The sequence below is a fragment of the Martes martes genome, assembly GCF_963455335.1.
Source record: "Martes martes genome assembly, chromosome: 14".
Classification (NCBI taxonomy): domain Eukaryota; kingdom Metazoa; phylum Chordata; class Mammalia; order Carnivora; family Mustelidae; genus Martes; species Martes martes.
In genome coordinates, this window is record NC_137902.1 from 33,596,243 (window position 1) to 33,621,250 (window position 25,008).

Genomic DNA, 25,008 nt, shown 5'->3' on the forward strand with positions numbered 1-25,008 from the left:
AGAGAGAGAAAAAACATTTGATTTCTATTTCAGAAAACAGAAAAGTAAGTTCAACTAAATTCACTTGTTTTTAAAATCTTACATTAAAAATCTTCCTTGTTAAAAAAAACTTCATTGTTTTTGATTAGAAAATTCATACTTAAATAATTCAAACAATTAAAAAGGTAGAAAGTAAGGTTAGCCAAAACCTCTCTACCTTCCCCAGTGTAACTGTTAACAGTTTTATTTCTATTCTTCCAGACTTCCTTCATGCATATGCCAATATTAAACTAATTGCCATGCATATGCCAATATTAAATTAAATTCAGTGGGTTCGCCTAAAAATGCCTTTTTTCCATGTTTGCACATATGGATCTACCTGTATTTTTATAAATTTTATTCCACTATATGAATGTAACATAATTTATTTAACCAGTGACTTATTGATAGACATTTGTATCGTTCTCATTTTTTACTCTATTTCAGTCAACACTGCAGCAAACATCCTGGCACTTCTATCTTTGCCCACTCGAATGAGTCCAAGAGAAAATGCTAGATTTAAGAACATTTTCTACTGGCATTTAATTCAACACAAATTATTAGGTTTAAAATTACACCTCCTAGAAACCCACATATAAATAAGAGTAAAACAAGTTTCACTGAGCCTCATGTCTGCTTGTACTTTATAGAAATACCAGCGAAGGCGGAAGTATAGCCTGTCTGCCGTGTTCCATTCAGCCACCATGTTACAAGATGTTGGCGAGGCCATTCAGTTTGAAGTCAGCATTGGGAACTATGGCAATAAGTTTGACACCACTTGTAAGCCTTTGGCATCAACCACTCAATACAGCCGTGCCGTATTTGATGGTAAGAGTCACTCTAACCATCTCTCCTTCCACGTTTACAGTGGGTGCACCACAGGACAAGAAGCACCTGGCATAGTCTCCCTTAGGCAGCCATTATGCTCAGCATATGCTTTGTGGGAAGAAAAGGTTGAATGGGGAAGAGAGGTGTCTGGGGTTCAAGCACCTTCAAGACTGGTCAAACCCAAGAAGTCATAGGCCCTTTGCCAGGGTCTGAACCTTAGTTCCCCCTCCCATGTCCAACTTTCACACTGGCTCTGCTTTGTAAAATCACGAGATGGCGACTTGCTGAACTCTGAGCTCCCCTAAATCAGCTCCTGCTCTGCCCAGCTCCACCCAACCAAGCCATAAACTACTCTTAGATTGAGTAGTTGAAGTGGACGGGACTCTGGCTCAGGCCCTGGAAAATCTAGCTTCTGGTCTTCATTCTGTGACTCGCCAGCATTGTGACCTTAGCCATATCACTTAATTGTAAACTTCAGTTTCAGCCACTTCTCCAGAGCTGCTGTGAGGATTGAATAGCTGTATTTGAACAAAGGTGGATGAGAAACAGCCCCCGCTTTTAAGTTTACATTCTAGTGTGTAAAATAAGTCATAATAGAAAGTGGAGTATGAGAATGCTCTAGTGAAGGTTTCAAGAAATGGTTTAAGAGTATACAGAAAGGAGAGAGAAATGCTGATCAAATGTTCCAACAGTATTGCCATAGTTTTTAACTAAATTCTGTACAAAGTGTTAAAATATCAAGTGTGCTAAAAAATGTTGGCTGATAATTTTTAGCCATCATAAGGCTCTCAGTAGTACCAAACCCCATGTATCCAGCTAAGGCTTTAGCAAAGAGAAAACATTCTCTTTTTTTTTTGCCCCAATTCCAACAAAAATATTTACTTAGAATAGCACTTTTCAGGTGCAGACACATAAAATCTAACCCCCTATGCTGTGTATTTTCTGCTGCCATGTTGTAGAATCATCAGTTATGTTCAGACATATGATCCTGAACCACTACAAGATCCTAAAATTGTTGTATTCAGTTTACTAGGGTATTTTAGAGAGATTTCCAAAACAACTATCCCTCAGTTCCTTCAAATAAAACTTAAAACCCAGATCACCCCAAACCATTCCGGGTACAGATCGATCAGCAGCCCAGTTTGCATAAATGCATTAAGTGTCCGGTGTTCATCAACTCTCAATGTTCTACACCAGGGAACTACTATTATTACTTGCCTTGGGCCCACACAAAGCCAGTTGTTACCCTGACTTCGTACTGGGAGGACATTAGTCATCGCCTGGATGCGGTAAACATTCTCCTAGCCATGGCAGAACGGTTGGTAAGTTTATCTTTCCTATATTTCCTTTCCACCAAACAGTAAATTATGTGTTAGTTTTAGGCTAGATCCCTCTAACACAAGACCTCAGGATACAATGATAAGATAAAAGTTCTTTCGTACAGTTGAGGTCGGTGTTCCATGGCTGTACAGAGGTTCGGTGGTAATGGGGACCCAAACTCCTTCCCCATTGTTGCTCTCCCATCACTAAGGAGTTATCACTGTCTGCACAGTTGAGGCGGCTCACCGCTACAGCTGCCCTCCAGCCTGAGGGAAGGGAAGGGGGAAGTAGAGGACACAGGCCTTTCCCTTGAAGGGAAAGACCCAGAAGTCACATACTTGACTTCTACTCATTCTCCATTGGCCAGAATCCAGTCACACGGCCACATCCTACTTTGGATGGGTTGGGTTACTACTGCTTGGGTTAGCAGATGACCAGATAAAAGCCCTCTTACTGAGGAAGGAGGGGGTGGGTATTGAAGTAGGAGGACAACCCACAGTTTCTGCCACAATGAGGTGTGGCATGGAGAATGGTTCATTCCAGTTGAAACATGTAGCCCTTAGAGCTTTACTGTTAATGGGGTAAAAATCTCCACTGTGGGAAGAGTTGGGCTCAAGGAACCAGAGCCTGACATGTTATATTCTCTTTGTAAACTAGAGGACCTCGTTTGGAGGTTGGGGGTACCTTCTGGTTCAAACTGCATAGATGCAGTTTGTAATTAAAATTACAGTATCTGTAATTTTCCATCTAGTTGACATTGATGAGAACGGGCTCATGGTTGGGATATGTTTTAAGTCAAAGATACTACATTACTTCTATCAGGTACTGATAAAATCCATCTGTTATTAGTGTTTTGATTTCCAGATTACATTAGTGTTAATTTTTTCTAAGCTTTAACCTCTGTCAGGGTAGGACCAACATGTGTGGGGGTCCTGGAATATACCCGAACAAAGAGTCCGTGGCAAAACCTGAAAATACTGTTTTATGTTATGAAGACAATATTGAAGGAGAATTGTAGGTTTAAGTCAACTTAAACATAATCGTTGCCATAACAAAGCTGCAAGTGATATGCAGTGTAGTTGTGGGATGAACTTCCAGTCCTCCATCTTGAGGGACTTAGTAAAGAATTGGTCACCCCTCTATTCTGATGATGTTTTGGGTGTTCTTCAGCCTTATTCATCAACATTGACCAGGCTGTCCATATGCCATGCTCAGCTGGACAGGATGGTGTTTTCCCATGATCAGGATTTCGATAATCCCGGAGAGCCCTCCATCTGTTAGCAGGTGCTCACAGTGACAGAACGTATGTTCTGGGCTCATCTTGTACTTACCTGCCCAGCCCAAATCACCATCTTCCCGGGGAATTCTATTTCCTTTTAGTGGAACAGCATGTAAAAACCAACATCTGGGTACTAGAATGCTCGCTACCATTTAGATGTCATTGCTTCGAGGCCTTCTCACTGGGGACGTTTAAACGTGAGCACTCACACACGTTTTCACATGTCAGTTTATTTCTAGACCTGCCAATATATGAAAAGCAATGAATTTATAAGGATAATTCCAACTCCATTCTATTATCACAGACTTACTCTAGTCTTCCCGATTTCTACAGTTATAACTCCTTTGTCCAAGAGTGAGAAACCTCATTTGTTCATTTGGTAAATCCTAAAATCCACAGATAAACCACTGTGAGAAGCAAATCAGTTTAGAGTTTGATATGTTCATGGTTCTTTCTTTTCTTTAAACGGAGGGTGTATCATCAAAATATTATGTTCAAAATTTATTTGGGTTTGGTGTAGTTACGTCATTCATCTGCAATATCGGTCATTTGTTTCTGTTCTTTGTTCCGTGTTGGGGTTCCTTTCCCCATCTTTGTTGGTTTTATTTTATTTCCTCTTTGAATACATAAAATATTTACATGGTTTCAGAGGCCAAAGGTGTAGGAGAGATTGTGCTATTACTTGTACATGTCAGCATTGATTGCATTTTGAAGACAAGTAAATAGTGCTAAGCTATGGTGAGCATTTTTAAATGTAAAAAATTAAATGCTCTGGTTTTTCTGTTAAGGCTTTTGTGCATTTTTTTTCTTTAAAGATAAATGTTCAACCTTTACTGAGTTTAATAGCATAATGCACACTGACCAATTATTTCCTCTTTCCAAACTCTCCAGCAATTGAATCTTGAGGCTCTGAAATCGGGGATGCAGGGTAAAGTTCCAGCGAACCAGCTGGCCGAAATATGGTTGAAGCTCATTGATGAAGTTATAGAAGATACAAGGTACAGTGACCTTGTTCCTATCTCAGAATTCCCAGTCATGCTTTCCTCCCTAGAACTGTAGGACTAAAAGACCCTCTAGAATTGTTTCCACTGTTTGCCTGAAAAAAAGTCGAGATTCTCAAAAGGCCCTAGTCACTAGGAGGAGTCTCTGAATCACCACCTGGAAAAGCTCCACTTTCGGATTCCCTGCCAGTTCTAAAGCAGCCTCGGGGAGGGGAGGCCAGGAGGCAGGAGGCCTCTCCTGGAAGCATCTCCCAGGGCAGTCCCAGCCAAGCGGTGGGGAGACGGAAGGAGGGAGCAGGCCTTCAGAATAACAGTCCTAGTTCACAAACATGTTTTTAGAAACAGCCTTTTTACTTGCTTTTTAACTGAATGCCTATTGAACTGTGGCTAAGGCTCCCTTCACAAAGCCAGTAGATTTGACTTGAGCCGGAAACCCTTTTAGGACTGTGACTTGGGGAAACAGCTCAGATCCCTGGGCATTTTGAAATCAAAGGGGGAAGTGATTCATCCCAAACTCATTTTAAATATTGACTAATAGTGCAGTGGACAGGGAAGTTACAAAAGAAAAGCCTATTGAAAACTTCTCCTAAGCAGCAAAAACCAGGGATGGTCCCCCACCTCCACCCCTGCCCCTAGCTCGGGGCTGACACCCTCAGTCTCCCTGTCTTCTTGTGCCTTCTAGTGGTTTCGCTAGGTCATTGAAGCCCAGCTGAGATCAGAGCCCTGCTGGGATTTCAATTCAGAGGATTTAAATCTGGGTCTTAAGAGGTCATCTCTCCCAGTCTCCTTATTTTAGGGGTGAGCAGAGAGAGGCCCAAGGAGGTGAAGAGGTGCATTTGATGCCCAGACTTGGGTTTTTCCACACAACTTTCCCGCAACATGCTTCACACAGGCAACATCTCCTTATCGAAGGTCTGTGACTTTGGAGCTAGCGGCTTCATATGCATTTTGTGCCTCAAAGAATTATTCCAGGACTTAATCTTTTCAGCCTATTACTAATCCAACCAAACAGAAACATTTGGTAATATCTTCGTGTGGAAAATTCTGTGAATTTCAGGGTTTGCTGAGCAAAACACAGAACCATCTATTGACACAGGTTTCGAACCAAATGGATGTGAACTGTTTTTGAAGGATCAAATGGAATCTTTTTAACGTGATGTAACAGGAAATTTGTGTTTAAAGGAAGTCATGCTGGGATTTCCTTCATTTAAGAAGCTAGGGGAAAAAAAAAAAAAAAAGCTAGGGGACATTTGAATCAATGGAATTTCTAGGTAGAGACAATGTGAGTAGAACTTCCTGGAATTGGTGGCGGGCTCACCCAGAGGCCCCACCAGCTGCCGTGGGGAGAGGAAGACTCTGCAGAAGAAGGTGAGTTCTGGCCCCAGCTCAGCTGTTCTAGACTTCTCATTTTAATGGGAGCTTTGCCTCCACAAGTGGTTCTTAACTTTTGGGGAACTAATGGGCCCCTTCAAATATCTCATGAGACAGATAATGAGGAAGACAAAGCTTAACGACGAAGGCCACACCATTCAGACTTTTCTCAGCAGTCGGCATTGTTCTAAGCGCTCTCCATATATGAATTCATTTATTCTCACAGCGGCCCTAACAGTTAGATGCTCTTGTCCCAGCTTTGAAGATGGAAAAACAAAGAGATTAACTGCTCAGAATCACAGAACTAGTAAATGGTGGGTCAGGATTTGTACCCAGATGGTCAGCTCCGAAGCATGGGGTCTTTGTCATACATCGCACTGCCTGCCAACACAGACACAGATTTTAAAATAAGTTCCAGGGATTTGCAGACCTGCTGAGCCCCCTACCCCCCTCCACGTACTGCCTAGGGGTGTGTGGTCCTTGGGAACCCTTCTGCCGAATGCTCTGTGATCTGCCTTCATCTTGTGGGTCTGTACTCGGGTTGTAAGAAGCAAAAGAAAGGAAGACGTGTTCCTCCCAAATGCTGCAACTGTTTCCATCTTCTCTCCAGTGACTCCACGGGGCCTGGAGTTAAACCCAAGAAATTGCTTTGGAATGTTAATCCCCCCGCAATGCTCAGAATCTGTCAGGCAGATCGCCTCTGCCAACACCACAGACGCGGCTCCCAAGGTGGAAGTCAAACAAATGGATTCGACAACTCTGACACCCAGAAAGCTGTTCTGCAGAATATCTGTTTCATTTGTTTTCTTTCTTTAGGTACACATTGCCTCTCCTGGAAGGAAAAGCCAATGTCACAATTCTCGACACTCAGATCCAAAAACTGCGGTCCCGATCTCTCTCCCAGATCCACGAGGCAGCTGTGAGGATGAGGTCTGAGGCCACAGAGGTGAAGTCTACACTGGCAGAAATCGAGGACTGGCTTGAAAAATTGCTCCAACTGACTGAAGAGGTAGGACTTTTAAACTCCTCAAAGGTCACTTGGTATGGAAGAGGGATTCTGTGGAATGGCACCACGGCTGGAGAAGGCACTTAGAGAATCTAGTATCTGGGATATTGAGCAGATCTGACAGATCAGGCAACTGAGGAGTTACTGGGCTGGGATGCTCATGGGTAATGGGCTGAGCATCACTGAAATGGGGATGGGAGAAGAACATTGAGTTGGGGGTCCTGGAAAGGTCTTCACAGTCGATAAATCGTTGTCATTATCATGATTCAAGCAGAGAATACCTCAAGTTGAGGGATCACGTCAGATCTGTGGCACAGAGGATGGATGTGCCATCTTTGCTTGGGATTGGGAAGACCTGCTTGCAAATTCTGAATCTACCGTGTATAAATTTGGGCAGCCTCTCTAAGCTTCAGTGTCCCCATGTATAAAATGGAGACCATTGTAGTACTCCCTTCACAGCACTGTATCGTGAAGATTCAAGGAGATAATGACTATAAAGGGCTTAGGACAGTGTGAGACACACAGTGGTGCTGGGCGAATGTTGGCTGCCATTAACCTCTAGGGACTGGAAGTCCAAGAGCGTAGGACACCCCTCCGACTGGGCTCCAGAGATTCAGCTGGAGGGGGATCGTCATAAATTTGTGGATAGAAATACGTGTGCAAAAACATGGATTGTTAGTAATTTTTATTTTCTGCTTTCTATGTTTTAGTACTTCCAAAGTTCCCTTATGGTGAACTTATATCCCCTTTATAATCAGAAAAAAGGAGGTTTAAAAAAAAAAACTAAATGAGGGGTGCCTGGGTGGCTCAGTGGGTTAAGCCTCTGCCTTCAGCTCAGGTCATGATCTCAGGGTCCTGGGATCGAGCCTCACATCGGGCTCTGCTCAGCGGGGAGCCTGCTTCCTCCTCTCTCTCTGCCTGCCTCTCTGCCTGCTTGTCTGTCAAATAAATAAATAAAATCTTTTTTAAAAAAAGCAAACACTAAATGAATATCTCCGATTGGGCAAACACAGGATTGTGAGCTGGGGATGCTTTGTCTGTGTCCCGTGACCTGTGCGAGTCCTGTAACCCTTGACTGCTGTCGAGGACTTTCTTCAGATGGTGGGTGAGAGAAGAGGGGGTGTTTCGTCAAATACCTCTCAGAGCTGTGGAGGGCAGGGTTTGGGCGGTGAAGCTCCCCTCTGCTTCGCCCTGTTCCTTCCGGCCAGCCGCGGTCTGCCTCCCAGCCCCGCAGGCTCCGTGTGGTCCCAGAAAGTGGGTGACTCCGGAATTCAGACAGATCCCCACTCACAGAGTTTCTGGGCTAAGGGGAGCCCTGAGGAGCCAGCAGGCAGGGTGTCCAGTCCCTCCGCTCGCAGACTTAACTCCAGCTCTGCTTCCTTCTCCATCTGCCCGCGTGACCAGCCGCAGAACAGCATGCCGGACATTATCATCTGGATGATCCGGGGAGAGAAAAGACTGGCCTATGCCCGCATTCCCGCCCATCAGGTTCTCTACTCCACCAGTGGGGAGACTGCGTCTGGAAAGTACTGCGGGAAAACCCAGACCATCTTGCTGAAGGTACGGCCTCACCCCACCCCCCCCACCCCCGTGTACTGTGAACTGCTTCCAGGCACAACCCGCATTCCTGGGAAGGGGCTGCTTTATTTGCTGATCACGGGGCGACTAGGGCGATTATGATCAATTCCAGCCCATTTTCGGGCAGCTTCCCCCAGGGCGGTAATTCCCAGAGAATGGTCAGGCGTCTGCTGGCATTCAGTCAAGGACTATTCTGGAGAGATCTCTGTGACGCTAATATTAACGTGCCATTGTGAATGCCGTGCTTTCTGGCAGGAATTTTCCTCTTATTTCTAATGGCTCGTGCTAAGCAAGGCCTCCTTCCCTTCCCTTCTAGTGAGTGTTCAGGAAGTAGGAAAAAAAGAGAAGTAATAGAGATAGTCTGTGCAGCCTGTGCCCTCATGAACTGGTCTTCAGATTGAGAACTGAGAGTTTGCTGCTTTAGGGCAGTAGTTCTGAACGTTTTAGAGTCATGGGCTCCTTTAAGAACCTGGTAGAAGCTACCAGCCCTCTCTTCCAGAAGTGTGCACATCTCACATGCAACCAATGTTTAATACATGATTCGGGAGCTTCGTAGACCCTGTAAGCCCACCCCAGGACCCAGCATTAAAAACTGCTCTGTGTGGGCTTATGGAGAAACAAGGGAGGGCCAGAGGCTGAAAACCGAGAAATCAGAACAGTCCCATGGGCATGGCATCCCTGTCCCCAGCCAGCCCCAGCCCAGTTCTTTGGATTTGGGAGAAAGAAAGAAAAAATCAAGAAGAGAAAAAGCAGCCAGGGGACAGTGTTCTTTTAAAACATGGAGATATCTCCTAATTTGTAATAAATGTACTCATTGTTCTTAAATCAGGAGAGTGAAAATAGAACCAGAGGAATTATCTTCCTTCACGTATCTCTGGGTGGAATAAATTTTACTTCAGATAGAACCACAATGACACTTGTGTCTGTAAGCAGTCGGTGGAAGCAAACTGATTAATAAATAAAATTTCGCAGTGGGTCAGGGAGGAGGCAACATGGTATTCTCCATGCTAGGTTTTTAGAACCTGGTGAATAAAGGAGGTTTTTAAAAAAACTGTATTTTTTTAAAAACTATATTTTAAAAAAAATGCCTTCAAGATGATGTTGTATGTATTTATTGATTTTGTTAACACTCATTATCCAGTTTAGGGAGATGTTGAATTCATTGGGGTTTTTTGCTCAAAAAAATTATTGAAGATCCCAGAGAGCTTTTGTCTGTATGGGCTATATCTATCAATATTTACTGTAATAGAAATTAAAATGAGAAATTTAAAAAATATTAATTCATTTTAAAATAACAGTAATTAAACTCAATACATGTTAATATAAATTACATAGTTTAATAAAATGTTACAAAATTAGAGCGTTTTGCATTTTTGCAAACCTCTTTAATGCCTGGCTTCACAGAAATATAACTGTATCTATATATATAAGCCATATCTGCTTCAACAGTTGATCTGATAGAATAAGTTGTTTGGTTGAAGTGTATGAAGAGGGGGCCCCTGGGTGGCTCAGTCGGTTAAGCATCTTCCTTTAGCTCCAGTCATGATCCCAAGGTCCTTGGATAGAGAGCGCCCCCAACCCCCCCATTTCTTGGGGGGGGCCTGCTTCTCCCTCTGCCTGCCACTTCCCCTGCTTGTGCTCTCTTTCAAATAAATAAAATCTTTTTTAAAAATTCTAAAAAATAAAAGAAGTCTGTGTAGAGAATTGGGCCTCACATAGATATGTAATTGGAAAAGGGAAGAGTATTTTAATATCCTTCTCAGATAATTGTGGATACACATTTTTGGTATAACACCAGACTCAAGTAGTAACCTCTAAAAGGTGATTGCAATATGGAATTTGAAACCATATCAGTGAACTTTTCATTCTCAACTGCATTGAAATCCATTGTTTTATTTTGTACTTTGAATGGTTCTATTGTCTATGCATGATTTTGTAATATTTAGCATTGATCATTTAGAAAATATCAGTTCGTTGAATTATGCAGATCTTCCTAATGTTGACACATTTCATCTTACAATGTTGAAAGAAAATCACTTTAATTAATATCACTCATCCAAAAAGTCTCTGTGTATCAGGATGCTATCAGGCTCACCGTGACAGATACAAGTTTTCCAAAATTCTCATTTTTACTTGAAAGCCTGAATTTTATCATTGGCAACAGAATGCAGTCAGTTATTATACCTGAAGGGGCAGGCCTGTTTTATGTTCAAGGAAACCTCTGCCCCATACTCAAGTCTGAGTAATCATATCTGTCTGTCAATTGCTGTTTTAAGTAAAAAAGATTTCCATTGAAAGAAAAGGCTAATTCAATTCACATTTCAAGCAATTGCACAAGAGCTTTTTCTCAAGATACACATTAATATGCAGCAGAAGTGGCTTGTGTCTACTTTCCCTTTCATTACACAAAATATTAAGATGTACTCACTGGGCGCCTGGCTGGTTCAGTCCATAGAGCCCGTGACTCTTGATCTCAGAGTCCTAAGTGGAGCTTACTTAAAAAATAAAAAATAAACAAAGTTAAAAAGACGTACTCAAGAATCATGATTTGATAAGATTAGTAATTTTTACTGTTTTATGGAGGGATTTCGTAAGTAGAACTAGTATTTGTTTTCTTCACTGAGTGAGGAAGAAGATTATGACCACGGGTGGAGTTTGGTGCTACTGCCCCGATTCCCACTGCAATGCCCAGAGTCTCATCTATAGGCTTTTGCACCATCAAGGCAGCAAAAAAGACCAGGAACATCTTGGTATTATTATTAGGAAAGCAGTTTAACTCCAAGAACCTCCTAGAAAAGTCTCAAGGACACATGGGGGTTCATGGCTCACATTTGGAGAACCCTTGCTTTTATTGTTATTATAATCTCTGCTTACAGGGTCATTTGGAAATGCTCGAACTACGCAAACCTAAAATTAGACTGGGGAGAGGGATGCTTGGGTGTTCAGTCTGCTTTGGGCTGCAACGCAGTGTCATAGCCTGTGCTGCCCCCAACTTCACAGAGCGTGTTATTGTGTGTCTCACAGTACCCGCAGGAGAAAACCCACGGACCAAAGGTGCCCGTGGAGCTGCGAGTGAACATCTGGCTGGGCTTGAGTGCTGTGGAGAAGAAGTTCAATAGCTTCGCAGAAGGAACGTTCACCGTCTTTGCTGAAATGGTACCTTCAGTGACATCAGTGTCTTTTCCTCTTGGTGGTAGGGGTGGGGGGGGTTCCTGTTACTTGTCCTTAGAGAAAGCATTCATCCTTCAGCACCCAGCCATCAGTACTACCTAAAATCCCATCCAAGGGACCTTCATCTGGGGGGACGAGGAAGGACTGACGGGAGGTTTTCTTGTCCATGTCGGGACCCACCAGAGTGATTCACACGTAGACAACCCAGTAGGGAGGGTGCTGGGGAGGTGCAGACGTGGAGAGGCATGCTTGGAGCTGGGGATCTTTGGAAGGCAGAGGACACATTCCTCATGTAGGGAAATCTTCCCTAAGTGATTGTAAAACTGTGTATCCTGTTGAAGATTCCGACCGCCGGGGCCGCCCTGGAGATTCCAATTGTGTCACTGAGAGAGGGATTAGCAGCAGCAAGGATTCCCTTGTGGGTGGACATGGGGCCTCAGTGGACCACTTGGAGAAACAATGAAACACATGGGAGCCACACAAGGCCCTTATGGCGTGGGCTTGGAAGCACCATTGGAGATAAATAGAGGGAGGGCTGGAAGCCACAGGGGAGGCCCTGGATCATGGGCATTTATGTGCGGTCAGCTGGGCAGTGTGGAGTGGGCATCAGCGCACATATGGGAGACACTCGTTCCAGCATTTGTGGAGGGTTTCTTGGCATCAGCCTGCCCTCCAGCTCTGAAGCTAGAGATAAGCTGGAAGGTGCTAGTACTGAGCAAGGATCAACCAGTCCAGGGCTCTCTTTCCTCCTTTCCCATTTCTAGACCCTTCCCTACATAGGTCAGACTCTAGCTCCAACTCATGTTAAAGAGACAATCCTTGCGTTTCAGTTGCTTGACTCTAGTTTCTTTAGATTCTCACAACCTAGGAGTACCATTAGGGGCACATTAATAACAATAGTGGATATTTCACTGGTTCTTGCCTTCCTGCGCCAATACTAGACCTCGGTTCTCTGCAGAATCCCCCAGCACCGCCCTCCCTTACCACATTTCTGGAAGTCTCTGAGGTGCTTCACATGTGCTAACAGTCTTGCCAAACTTCTTGTCTAGATTCTACTATATCCATGCTGGCTTCCAAGCAGAAGTAGTGGAAACACCCTGCTCCTCCATTCTGTGTCCTTGTCACTTAGAAACCAAAGAAGCCATGCACATGTCCCCAGGTCTCACAGTCCCTGGTGACAATAGCTTCTTTAGCTGCTTCCTCGAGCTTATCTCCTTTCAAGGCTCAGAACGTCTATTTGAGACAGGTACTGTTGTGTCTGCTTGAACCCAATTTCCCCATCAAACCTCTACTCATACTTCTTCCTTCTTCAACCTCAGGCTTCTCTGTCACTTGCAAATCATCTTTTCAGTGGGCTCATCTGCAGAAAAATGGAAGTTTCAGCTGACACCCAAACAGGACACTCACCACTGGCAAATCTCAGTCCTTTTGGTGGTTGACAGAGTCAAGAGCAGACCATTATAGATTTATAATTTCTAACTTAGACAGAAATGTCTTATAAACAAGACTCTGTCTTTGCTACTAAACCCATTTCTAGAATGGTCTTGGTCTTCATCCCCACTATATTCCAGAGGGGATGAAGCCACAGAACTTTTAGGTGCCATAAAGGTTAGGCCCTTAAAGGACCTCCATATGTCACACAGGTTCCTTGAGAGTGCCTGGGAAATGCACCATCAATTATAATGTTGATTCTGCATGGAAATGTGCCCCAAGTTCTAGGCAGTAGACTGTTTACAAATAAACTCGTAGAAGCCTGCACATTCATAAATCGAGGATTTATGGGTATTCAAAAATTGGCTTCAGAGAACCATTTGGAGCCATTCAGTATAATAACGGAAGCAATTAGTGTGATATTTCGCTATTTACAAAGTACTTTCAACTGCACATTTGAACAATTCTATGGGAACTGTGGTATTATCCCCAGTGAACAGATGGGAATACTGAGTCTAGAAGGATGAGTGATTTACCCAAAGTTACATAATTAGTAGCAGCCCAAGTTAGGTCCGTGCCTTCTGGGTATAAAATTTTTTCACTTTCTATCATGGTTTAGCTAAAATGGGCTTAAAAATTTATGAGTGGGCTTTATTTCCTTCTCTCTGATGGTTTCTCTCTAATTTGTTTTTAACAGTATGAAAACCAAGCTCTTATGTTTGGAAAATGGGGCACTTCTGGATTAGTGGGTCGTCATAAATTTTCTGATGTCACAGGAAAAATAAAACTCAAGAGGGAATTCTTTTTGCCTCCAAAAGGCTGGGAATGGGAAGGAGACTGGATAGTTGATCCTGAAAGAAGGTAAGTTTCCCCATTTTTCGAGAAAAAAGGATGACAGTGAAGCCTTTCCCTAGAAATTGCTTAATGACTCTTGTCCATCATTGTTCTTGGTAATATTCATATAACATCCGCTGAGCATAATAAGTCCACAGAAACTAAAAATATGTTATTGGTGCCCCATAATAAAACAATGAATGTAAAAAGCACCTGGTACTAACATTTATTAAGAACTTATTTTGCCTGAATGTGTCAAGCAGTGAGCTAAGCACCAATGTGCTAATCACTTTATTGAATCTGACCTCTAGCCCTATAGGGTAGGTGGTTGTCAAAAACTAGGAAGCATCTGAGATTTTTAGCTTACTTGCAAGTTAACAAGGTCACCTGCCATACTTCATGGACACTGGCAGGAGACACAGGACTCCTGGGTCAGAGACAAAGGACTTCACTGCCAACAGCTATAGCAGTATCAGTATTCATATTTGCTCTGGTTCTCACAGCCCCGGTTCCCGCAGGGCGACAAGGAGATGGTCAGACACTTAACCATGAAGTGGTTGTATGACCGGAGAGGAACCTGAGCTTAGGGAACCCAAACCTTTTATAATGGATAGCAAGCAAGCATGCTGGCCCTTTGCTTGAGAGAGAATGAGAGACACTATCTCTCTGTCTTCCAAGATTATTCCTCCTATAAATATCCTTGACACTACAGAAACTCATATAGACTTACCTCCTGACAAATAGTAGCATTATCTCCACTTAATAGGTGAGGAAATGGAGACTGACAGAGATTAAGTAACATATTCAAAACACATAGGTTGTAGGTGCTACCAGTCCAGCCTGGGCACCAAAACCAGCACTCAACTATTATGCTGTTGTGTCTGCAAGAAACAGGGAAACAGTAGAGGGTACACTTTTAATGGGTGGACTGTATCATATGTGAATTGTGTCTCAAAAGCGTATTATTAAAAGAAAGGAACAGTAGAGAGGAGGCAAGTATGCGTCCCCTGGAGTTTGGGCCCCTGAATGTTGCCAACAGCATCGGAGTCAGAGCTCCCTCTTCTCCACCTCACGACAGCATACTTGAGTTTGGAGGAAACAAGCTTGTGAAGTTGGATTTCAAGGCCTCAAACTAGAGTTTTTCCTCTCTGTCCACATTTGTTTCCTGTGATCACAGGCATTAGGGAAGGAGGGAAATGAGCATGCTGGATCTGGTCGGGTGTGTTAAGCCCTGATGATTGCTCATGATTGCTTTTAACCCATGACAGCTTGCTTTGGATAGAGTTGGGGTTCCTGGTGAGGAGAAGGGAAATGGGATTTGAATGGGAGAGAAGGAAGGAAGGTTAGTGAGGACAGGGAAAAGTGGAGGCATTGTGTTTGGAAAAGCGGAGGGTCGGAGCATGTCAGGGCTCAATGGGACCCCAGAGGCGGCAACCAGATCTTATGTTCTCCTCTGGGGCCCAGATAATGATGGGATGAGCTAAATGTATACAAATAGTTGCGGCCACTTCTATTCTGATTTCTTTCCAGTGCTTGATTCTTGGGGAGGATTCGGCAGGGAAAAGATGTCGGGACAGGGAAAAGAAAAAGAAAGCTCACTTGAGTGGGTCCCTGGCAGAAGACTTAAGTCAGAGTTGGAGCCTCTATACTTTCCTTTATGGGTTGTCAAAATAGTTCCAAATCCAAGAGCAAAGCTGGCATGGCAGAGAGTCGGTATGGGTTTCTTAAGTACCTAAATGGAGTCTGGAGTCTTAAATGACCTGGTTTGGCCATCAACCTAGGAATTATGCAGAAAATTTAAACTCCTCCCTTTCAGTTTGTGTTACGTAGACCATGCAAGCCATGAATAAAAATTTCCACACCTGGCCTCATGAGACTGTCTCCACTCCATTTTTTAAAATAGGGGGAATGAGGATGGACAACATCCTATTCTTTTGAACTGTTAGCCAGGCTTTTTGCTGCAAAAAAGCTGAACGGCCCTGAACTGAAACAAAAATACAGAACATGAGGTCTGTATAAGGAGCTGCCCACAAGACTGTTTTCCCAGTCCCCACCCCGATTACTGCTAACTTGAGGGGTCCTCGGTGATTTAGGTCTCATTGTTCCCGCAGGCCCCTTCTTCAAAAGAATGTCAGAAGTTATTAGCAGGAAGGGTTTGGTGGAGAACCCAAGGGCTAGCGTCAGGAGGGAACCCGAGTAGATGTTTCCCGACCACAGGGCAGAGCTGGGATTGTTGGCTACCATTGCTCCTTTGGTAACGCGAGCCTGGCCCGCAGCTTGCTGACCGAGGCGGACGCGGGTCACACGGAGTTCACAGATGAAGTGTACCAGAATGAGAGTCGCTACCCCGGGGGCGAGTGGAAGCCAGCCGAGGACACCTACACCGATGCGGTGAGCGGCCTGCCCCCCTCAGACAGCCTCAAACCCTGACTCTTGGGAACCGTGACCTCCGAATCCACGGACCACGGGGCAGAGCCGCCCCTTCTCTTCTGCTCTGTCTTGTGTCCTGAATAGCCTTACCTTAGGTTGAAGCCACACCAGTGCACCTCTGATTATTTTCTCTAGAAAAGACACGGGGTCTGCTGAACTAGATGTTAGTACATGGTAACGTTTGAGTCGTGCAATTTTTTTATTGTATGTATTTATGTATTAGCTTTTTAAATCACAACAAATGGAACGCATATGTCTTTCAAAATGTACAGATAGCACAGAAGGAAATGAAAAGTAATTCTTCTCTCAGACTTACGGTCCATCCCGCAGTGATAATCACTGAAATTGTGTTTCTGTTAAAACCAACTATCTAACTTCTTTTTCCCCCCCGCACCTAAATAGAATCAGCAACTTGTATTTTTCATATAACAATATATCTGGGCATCCTTTCATACCAATACGTATAGATCTGTGAGCTTTCTTAAAAAATGCTTGCAGGGGGACGCCTGGGTGGCTCAGTTGGTTAAGCGGCTGCCTTCGGCTCGGGTCATGATCCCAGGGTCCTGGGATCGAGTCCCACATCGGGCTCCTTACTCAGCAGGGAGCCTGCTTCTTCCTCTGCCTCTGCCTGCATCTCTGTCTGCCTGTGCTCACTCTCTCTGACAAATAAATAAATAAAATCTTTTAAAAAAAATGCTTGCAGGGTGTCTTATTATGTGCACCCCCTATAATTTATTTAAATATCCTCTCCTTGTGGACATTTTGATTTTTTTCCGGTCTTTGGTTTTTGGTTTTCTCAAGCCGTGCAGTGGTAAACATCCTTATTCACTTCATTTTTTTTCACTTGTGAAAGTTTATCCCCAGGAGAGATCCCTGGATGGGTCTGGTCGGATTTCAGTGCATGTGCGTTTTAGTAAATATTGCTACACCGCTTTCAAATAGGTGTGTAAGTTTGTATTTCTAGCAACAGCGTATAAGGCTGTTTTCCTAAACACTCACTACCCCTACTCCAACAGCTTTGTCAGTGCCCTGATGTCCTTTCCATTTTCCCACTCTTAATTTTTTTAAAAGATTTTATTTATTCATTTGAATAAATTTATTTCTTTTTTTTCATTTTTCTTTCAATTTTTCATTTTTCATTTTTTCATTCAATAAATTTATTTCATTCATTTATTCATTTATTCACTTTATTTATTCATTTGACAGAGCACAAGCAGAGGGGAGGCAGAGGGGGAGGGAGAAGCAGACTTCCCGCTGAGCCAGGAGCCCGATGTGGGGCTTGATCTCAGGACCTGGAGATCGCAACCTGAGCCGAAGGCAGATGCTTAACCACCTGAGCCACCCAGGCGTCCCCACCACCACTCTTAATTAAAGTGCAGCTGGGGGCACCTGGGTGGCTCAGTCAGTTATGCATTTGACTCTTGATTTTAGCTCAGGTCATGATCTCATGTCATGATCTCAGGGTCATGAGATCAAGCCCCATGTCGGGTTCAGTGACGGGCAGGAGCCTGCTTAAGATTCTGACTCTCCCTCTGCACTGCCCCACCCCCCCCCAAAAAATTAAATAAATAAATAATTTGAAAATAAATTTGAAAAAATAAAGTGAGGCTGAGCATTTTCCATATGTTTATGGACCACCTTTATTTCTGTTCTTATGAACTTTTTTCACAAATGTCAGTTTTAATATAGTTAGTATTTAACCTAAACCTTGCTCAGTCTTACATGATGAGCGTCTAGAACCTCCAGTGACAGTACCTTGTGCTTGAAAACATGTGTTTTATCCATCTCTGATGGTTTCTTCCCAATATAACTCCTCATAAAGAGAGTTTTGCCATTTCATAATATTAAGTAGAACCTTATGAAATTGCTGGTATTTGACCATTTTTTATCTACTACAGCAGTTTCCCATGGTTTGATCCAACAACACACCCAATAGTGGAAACAGAGGGTATTCTAGAAAACGACTTTTTTGTAGTGATTGTGCATAGAGATCAGAGATTCATAAGTTAGCGTGTGAATATCCATTGTTGAGTGTGAGGGGTCTCTCCTCTTTGCATCTCACCTGACACTCTGGCTTACTTTTCTTCATTTTTTGTTTTGTTTTGACTTTCTACAGAACGGTGATAAAGCAGCGTCACCCGGCGAGTTGACATGCCCTCCAGGATGGGAGTGGGAAGATGACGCCTGGGTATATGATATAAATCGTGCCGTGGATGAAAAAGGTAACAGTTCAGATCTAATACCTGGTGGGTTCTCTGCAGTAAGGCCCCGGTTAACCAGAGCGAAGTTTCCTTAGGAGGAGGAGTCCTACTTCTGTTGGGCTGTGACAGTCCGGTCTTGGATATTACCCATGACAATTCAGATGCAAAATCCAAAGGACAAGGAAGGACTCGGACAGGTGCAGGTCGGGGCGGCAAGATTAAAAAATACAAGATCACAGTGAGCCCGGTGTCTGCACATTGAGATGCTGGGGATCCAGGATGAGAATCTGGGAAGGAAGTGGAATGTGGGTGCTCTCTGTTCTCATCACACCCCAGAGGCCCCCTGGGAACATCACACTCAGGACCCTGGGGCTCAGGAAGAAGGACTGTAAAATGCCTTAAAAGTCCTGTTCAGGGGCGCTGGGGTGGCTCATTCAGTTAAGTGGCTGCCTTCGGCTCAGATCATGATCTCAGGGTCCTGGAATCGAGTCCCGCATCAGGCTCCCTGCCTATTGGGGAGTCTGCTTGTCCCTCTGTCTCTCTCTGTGTCTCTCATGAATAAATAATAAGAATTTTTTTAAAAAAGTCACCCTATTCAATAATACAGATTGTTTTGCGGGGTTTTTTTTTTTTTGAAGTATAAATGACACAAAGTAATGTAGATTATTGACATAGCTTCCATTAATGGTGTTTATCCTTTCCTATAACAGTAATCTGAAGTTAAATGAACTATAACATGTGGAAATACCGAAAGAGAAAATCTGATTCTTTTCCTTATGAAAGAGAGAACAAGCCTGGATAAAGAAGGGTTCAAGTAGATTATGAATTCCTTGCTGATCTTGATGCACACACCAAGCCTAATAATAATAGTTAGCATTGATTGAGCACAAACTATGTGCTAAGCATAGTCCTAGTGATTTGCAGGCATTACCTTGATGAATTCTTTTTTGAAAAGTGTACTTTACCTTTATGCTGGAGAAACTGGGCCATAGACAGGTTTACTAACCTGCAAGAAACTTTTTTAGTAAGTAGCCAGCATGTGGTGATGCTGGGATTTAAAACCTGCTGTGTAGGGTCACCTGGGTGGCTCAGTGGGTTAAAGCCTCTGCCTTCGGCTCAGGTCATGATCCCAGGGTCCTGGGATCGAGCCCCGCGTCGGGCTCTCTGCTCAGCAGAGAGCCTGCTTCCTCCTCTCTCTGCCTGCCTCTCTGCCTACTTGTGATCTCTGTCTGTCAAATAAATAAATAAAATCCTTAAAAAATTTAAATTAAAAAAATAATAAAACCTGCTGTGTAACCACACAGGCCACACCTGTCCCCGGCTGCCTCTTGCACTGTGCTTTATTCTTAGATGCACTTAATTACCATGAGTGACTGGAGGGATGAAAGGAGAGGAGAACCCTGTGGCCGCAAAGGAAGCTATTTGCAGAGGGATCCAGGGAACAGAGCTATATTCCGTTGGGCTGAATTGCAACAAAGTGAAAAGAACAGTGACATTCACTGGCACAGGAGAGAATGTTGTGGGAGCAGAGAGTGTGACTGGATGTTTCCCCAAAGTTTATCTGGCAATCTAGCAAATGCATCTCTTTGGGATAACCGTTTGCAAACTCTCTTCCAGGCTGGGAGTATGGAATTACCATCCCTCCCGACAATAAACCCAAATCCTGGGTTGCAGCTGAGAAAATGTATCATACTCATAGACGGCGAAGGCTGGTCCGAAAACGCAAGAAGGATTTAACACAAAGCGCTTCAAGCACTGCAAGGGTGAGAGCTGGGCGGGGGGGGGGGGCGCCAGTCACGGGCCTGAAGCCCTCCCTGCTCAGTGGTTCTCAAAAAGCGCTCCCCACCCCAACCAGCAACAACACATTACCTGGGAATGTGTTAGAAACGCCTCACCCCAAACCTACTGATAGAAGAATTCCAGGGGAGGGGCCCAGCAGTCTCTTTCACCAGGTCCTCCAGGGGATCTGAAGTAGGCAAAATGATGAGAACCGCTACTGAGCAGTCATAGAAATGATCTTGGTAGCACAACGAAGGAGTGGCAAGAGTTCAGTACGCGGAATGAGATATCAAGGACTCAAATCTTGGCCTCATTTCCCTTCTCATCTGCAAAATGGGTATAATACCATGTTTTAATTAGGGTATTATGGAATTGTGTTTATTCAAAATTGGAAAAAAAATCCTACAGTGATAATAACCCACATAGAGCTCTTACTTCTGAGATCACTAATATTATTCAGTATTATTTGGCATTTGTTAAATCTAATCATACTTTTAAGATATTTCCATACAGTCTCCACCAGTCAGTGTCAGCTACATGAAGGCCAGGACCCGGTCTTGTCTTGTTCTTCACCTGCTTCCTCAGCCCTTAACACAATCCCTGTCATACAGTAAACACTCGTATTTATTGAATTGCCTAAAACGTTGAAAATGGAGTATATTTATATATAAACAGTTTTTAGGACAGAAAGTCCTATCTTCATAAGTTATTAGTTACTACAGAAGTAATATACTCTGATCTGTCACTTACTTATTAGTGAGCTAATGCCAGCTACTAACTTAGATGAGACATTTAAATCCTGGGGAGAGTGGTGTCATTTTTTCCTAGATAAGGTAGAGATAACAATGTCTTCCAAACTATATCACAGTAACAATGTCTTATGAGCTAATGAAGTGAGGAAAGCAGTTTGAGAAAGAATCCATTTTCCTTAACCCACCCCAAGTCTGAATAAGGTGCCTCTCCTGACGGGATAGGCATCACCTTCTCAATGTCTTGTTCTGTGTCAGTTGCCTGGTTATCTGTCCATGTTCCCACAGTCCATCAGCTGTGCCAGGGCAGACAGCCCGCCCACTTTGTTCTTTGCTGTATCACTCATAACACAGTGCTTGGAACAGAGTAGATTTTCAATACCTGTTTGTTGATTGACCAAATAATGTGCTTATCATTTAGGGGATAATACGATTGTTGTTATGATGATGATTATCATTAGCATTTAAAGGTTTACTTCTGTTCTAGGCCATGGAAGAATATGAAGATCGGGAGGGCTGGGAATATGCTTCTTTAATTGGCTGGAAATTTCACTGGAAACAGCGTAGTTCAGATACCTTTCGCCGCAGACGCTGGAGAAGAAAAATGGCTCCTTCGGAAACACATGGTGCAGCTGCCATCTTTAAACTTGAAGGTGCCCTCGTAAGTAACAATACTCAAAGCTCTAATAATATTGGTATAGGGAAAATAGATGAGTGTTGGAAACACACTGACTCCACAGGGACCCCTCCAGTGCTGCAGGACTGCAGATAATTTGGGAGAAAGCCATACACCCTAGGTGCTCAGTAACCCTTGTTGCATGAATACGCCATGAACACAGGAAAGGTTCTAAGAAGTTCTACTGAAGACACACCTGTTTAATGTTGTTCACCCAACATTTTCCAAATAGATCTCTCTTAAAACCCTTGCTGCAGGTAACACCTGTTAACATCCCAGGCACAGGTTCTTTGCATTATACCTTGGAAACTACAACTGTTCAACCAGCCAAGAAAGTTAAATGTACAGATGTGAGGGGGAGAAAAACAGAAGGATGGCTCAGGGAATTAGATAGTAATTCATATGGAAGCATAGTAAAGAAGGCGGGGGTGGCGAGCCTAAAGGTAGAAGGAATGAATAAGGAAATGGCAGTGGTCCATCTAAAACAACATGGTGGTTGGGAACCATTTCCAGATGCAGCCCATTTTTCTATTTCTGCACAATGACCCTGCTATGTTTTTCTGTTGCTTATCCTCCTCCTTCTCTCACCCTTTTAATCCCCTTATTTATGCTTTATGCTTTTCCTCTTTTAAATTTTCAGCATCAGGTTTTGATAAGCCGGGACTTGAGGCAAAAGACTGGCTTCAGCTTCTTGCTCTGTGGCTTCCCAGCTAAGTGACCTTGGGCGAGACACTTGCTATGCTGGGCTTTATTCATCTTTATTTAAAAATGGAGTGATTGGATGAGGAAGGTCTGTTTTATTATTTTTTTTAATTTTTTTTAAGATTTTATTTATTTATTTGAGAGAGAATGAGTGAGAGAGAGCATAAGAGAGGAGAAGGTCAGAGAGAGAAGCAGACTCCCCAAGGAGCTGGGAGCCCGATGCGGGACTCGATCCTGGAAGTCCGGGATCATGACCTGAGCCGAAGGCAGTCGTTCAACCAACTGAGCCACCCAGGTGCCCCGAGGAAGGTCTCTTTTAAAAGCTGCCATTCTGGGGTGCCTGGTTGGCTCAGTGGGTTAAAGCCTCTGTCTTCTGCTCAGGTCATGATCTCAGGGTCCTGGGATCGAGTGCCGAGTTGGGCTCTCTGCTCAGCAGGGAACCTGTTTCGTTCTTTCTCTCTCTCTGCCTGCCTCTCTGCCTACTTGTGATCTCTCTCTGTCAAATAAATAAAATCTTTTCTGTTTCTTTGTAATTCTTGCCTCTTGGTTTTGAAGCATAGGTAACAGACCTTTCTGCCTCTTTAGGGCGCAGACACAACTGAGGATGGAGACGAGAAGAGCGCAGACAAGCAGAAGTACAGTGCCACCACCGTGTTTGGGGCAAACACTCCCATCGTTTCCTGTAACTTTGACAGTAAGTTTTAAATGGATTTGTGCATTCCGTCGCTATGACTTATCTCAAGAAAACTCTCTGAATCACCGAATAGGATTAAAATGTCTTTATGCAAATATGACTTTTATTTCCATCACTTGATGAAGAGGATTTTTTCAGATATACTTTAAAAAATCATATTTGGGGTGGAGGGTCATCAAGTTATTGACTTTGACATAGTGTGTCCAGTATGTACTCATTCTGTCTATTAAGCTCCCCAAAAGATTGTTTTAATTAGAAAAAGAGGTTCAAAAAGTTAAAGTTGGTTCCAATGATAATCTTTAGGAATTCTGGAATGAGGCATACCTACTATCTAGGCAGACCTAGATAGCAAATGCTTATGTACCACGCACTGTGCATATATTAACTCATTTAATCTTCATAACCACCCTAGAAGGTGGTGTTATTGTTGTCCTCATCTTAGAGCACTGTAGACAAGATTTCAAGCAGTCTGACTCCCAGAATAGTGGGGGCCGGGGTGGGGGGTGGGTAGGAGCATATGTACATTAATATAAGGATCAGGAGTATAAAGATTTTGAAGTATCAAAGGAACTTTTAACAGATAGCTGCTTCCTAGATCTGGGGCTGGAATAATGTAGGAAACCCTATTTCTATAACTCTTGGAAACCAAGTTTCATTGCCAAGGTCTGTGATGACAAGCAGTGGCCTAAATCCAGGTCTTTCAACAGCAGTGATATTCTCTTGAATGATACACTTGTACTGAACTTACTGTAGTATTTTTAAAGTTAGTTTTATTTTATAGGAAACAGAACTCCTTTGGGGACACATGTCATCACCAGTACCTGCACTTTTTAGTGTGGAGAAGTAGATTTGAATGACCCATGTATCTGAAACATGGATCATCTCCAAATATTCCAGAAAACTTGCGGTCGACAGTGTTATGTTTCTTGTGAGTAACCTCCATCTTGTTCTTTTTAGGAGTCTACATTTACCATCTGCGCTGCTATATCTATCAAGCCAGGAACCTCATGGCTCTAGACAAGGATAGTTTTTCAGGTAAAGGGGCAAAAATCTCCATCTTATATGTTATTTGTGTAGGTGGCTAGCTTGATTCTGCTTTTCATCAAATGCATGCTTTTAGTAATTTCTCCCATCAGAAAGGACTTCCATATTGAGATGAGTATGATTTGTGTGACATAAACTGCTCAGTCATTAACTAGTTACTGAGTGTGTTGAGTACTGTTGCTGGGTGCGGGAGATACCCAGAAGACAGTCTTTTAAGACTAATAATCATTAATTGATTGACTAATAAAAAACACCAAGAAGATGGGACGCCTGGGTGGCTCAGTTGGTTAAGCAGCTGCCTTCAGCTCAGGTCATGATCCCAGAGTCCTGGGATTGAGTCCCACATTGGGCTCCTTGCTCAGCGGGGAGCCTGCTTCTCCCTCTGCCTCTGCCTGCCTCTCTGTCTGCCTGTGCTCACTCTCTCTGACAGGTAAATAAATAAAATCTTTAAAAAAAAAAAAAAACACCAAGAAGAAAAGCAATTTCTGCTCTCTGCTTATACAACAGATATACATACACATACACACACCCTGGGCTCTTGGGCTGATCGGTAAGTTAAGACCCTTTATATATTTTTTGTAGCTCCCTTGAGTTGACAGAAAGACCACAAGTTCCCCCATTTTCCTGCAACACCAGGCTTGAGGCAGTGTGGAGTCCATTTTGACCTCACTGTGGCCTGTTCTCCAAATTCCCTGCACCATAAAGCCATGAGACCCAGCTCATTTCATGGCCTTTGGACTGTTTCCAAGGGGAAGGCTGTGGGCAGGGCTGGGAAGAGGCCAGGGGCTGCTGATGAGGGTCTGTGCTATTGCTGGCGGGATCGTGAATGGTTCGGGGGCCATCTGGGTGACCGGGGGAGATTTCCACTTCAAGACTCGAAGGCCAGCTGAGCTTTG

General features: G+C 43.5%; 1 protein-coding gene across 1 annotated transcript in view; it reads left to right on the forward strand.

Annotated features, from left to right (window-relative positions):
- The window catches only part of MYOF (myoferlin), a 156,140-nt gene that overhangs the window by 91,495 nt on the left and 39,637 nt on the right, over positions 1 to 25,008 (forward strand). The window contains exons 20-32 of the mRNA XM_080822325.1: positions 669 to 846; positions 2,044 to 2,168; positions 4,337 to 4,443; positions 6,634 to 6,826; positions 8,228 to 8,383; positions 11,426 to 11,557; positions 13,701 to 13,864; positions 16,114 to 16,228; positions 18,384 to 18,489; positions 20,086 to 20,231; positions 21,484 to 21,657; positions 22,960 to 23,068; positions 24,026 to 24,103. Of these exons, the coding sequence (XP_080678451.1) occupies positions 669 to 846; positions 2,044 to 2,168; positions 4,337 to 4,443; positions 6,634 to 6,826; positions 8,228 to 8,383; positions 11,426 to 11,557; positions 13,701 to 13,864; positions 16,114 to 16,228; positions 18,384 to 18,489; positions 20,086 to 20,231; positions 21,484 to 21,657; positions 22,960 to 23,068; positions 24,026 to 24,103 (1,783 nt within the window). The remainder of the gene's footprint in view (positions 1 to 668; positions 847 to 2,043; positions 2,169 to 4,336; positions 4,444 to 6,633; positions 6,827 to 8,227; positions 8,384 to 11,425; positions 11,558 to 13,700; positions 13,865 to 16,113; positions 16,229 to 18,383; positions 18,490 to 20,085; positions 20,232 to 21,483; positions 21,658 to 22,959; positions 23,069 to 24,025; positions 24,104 to 25,008) is intronic.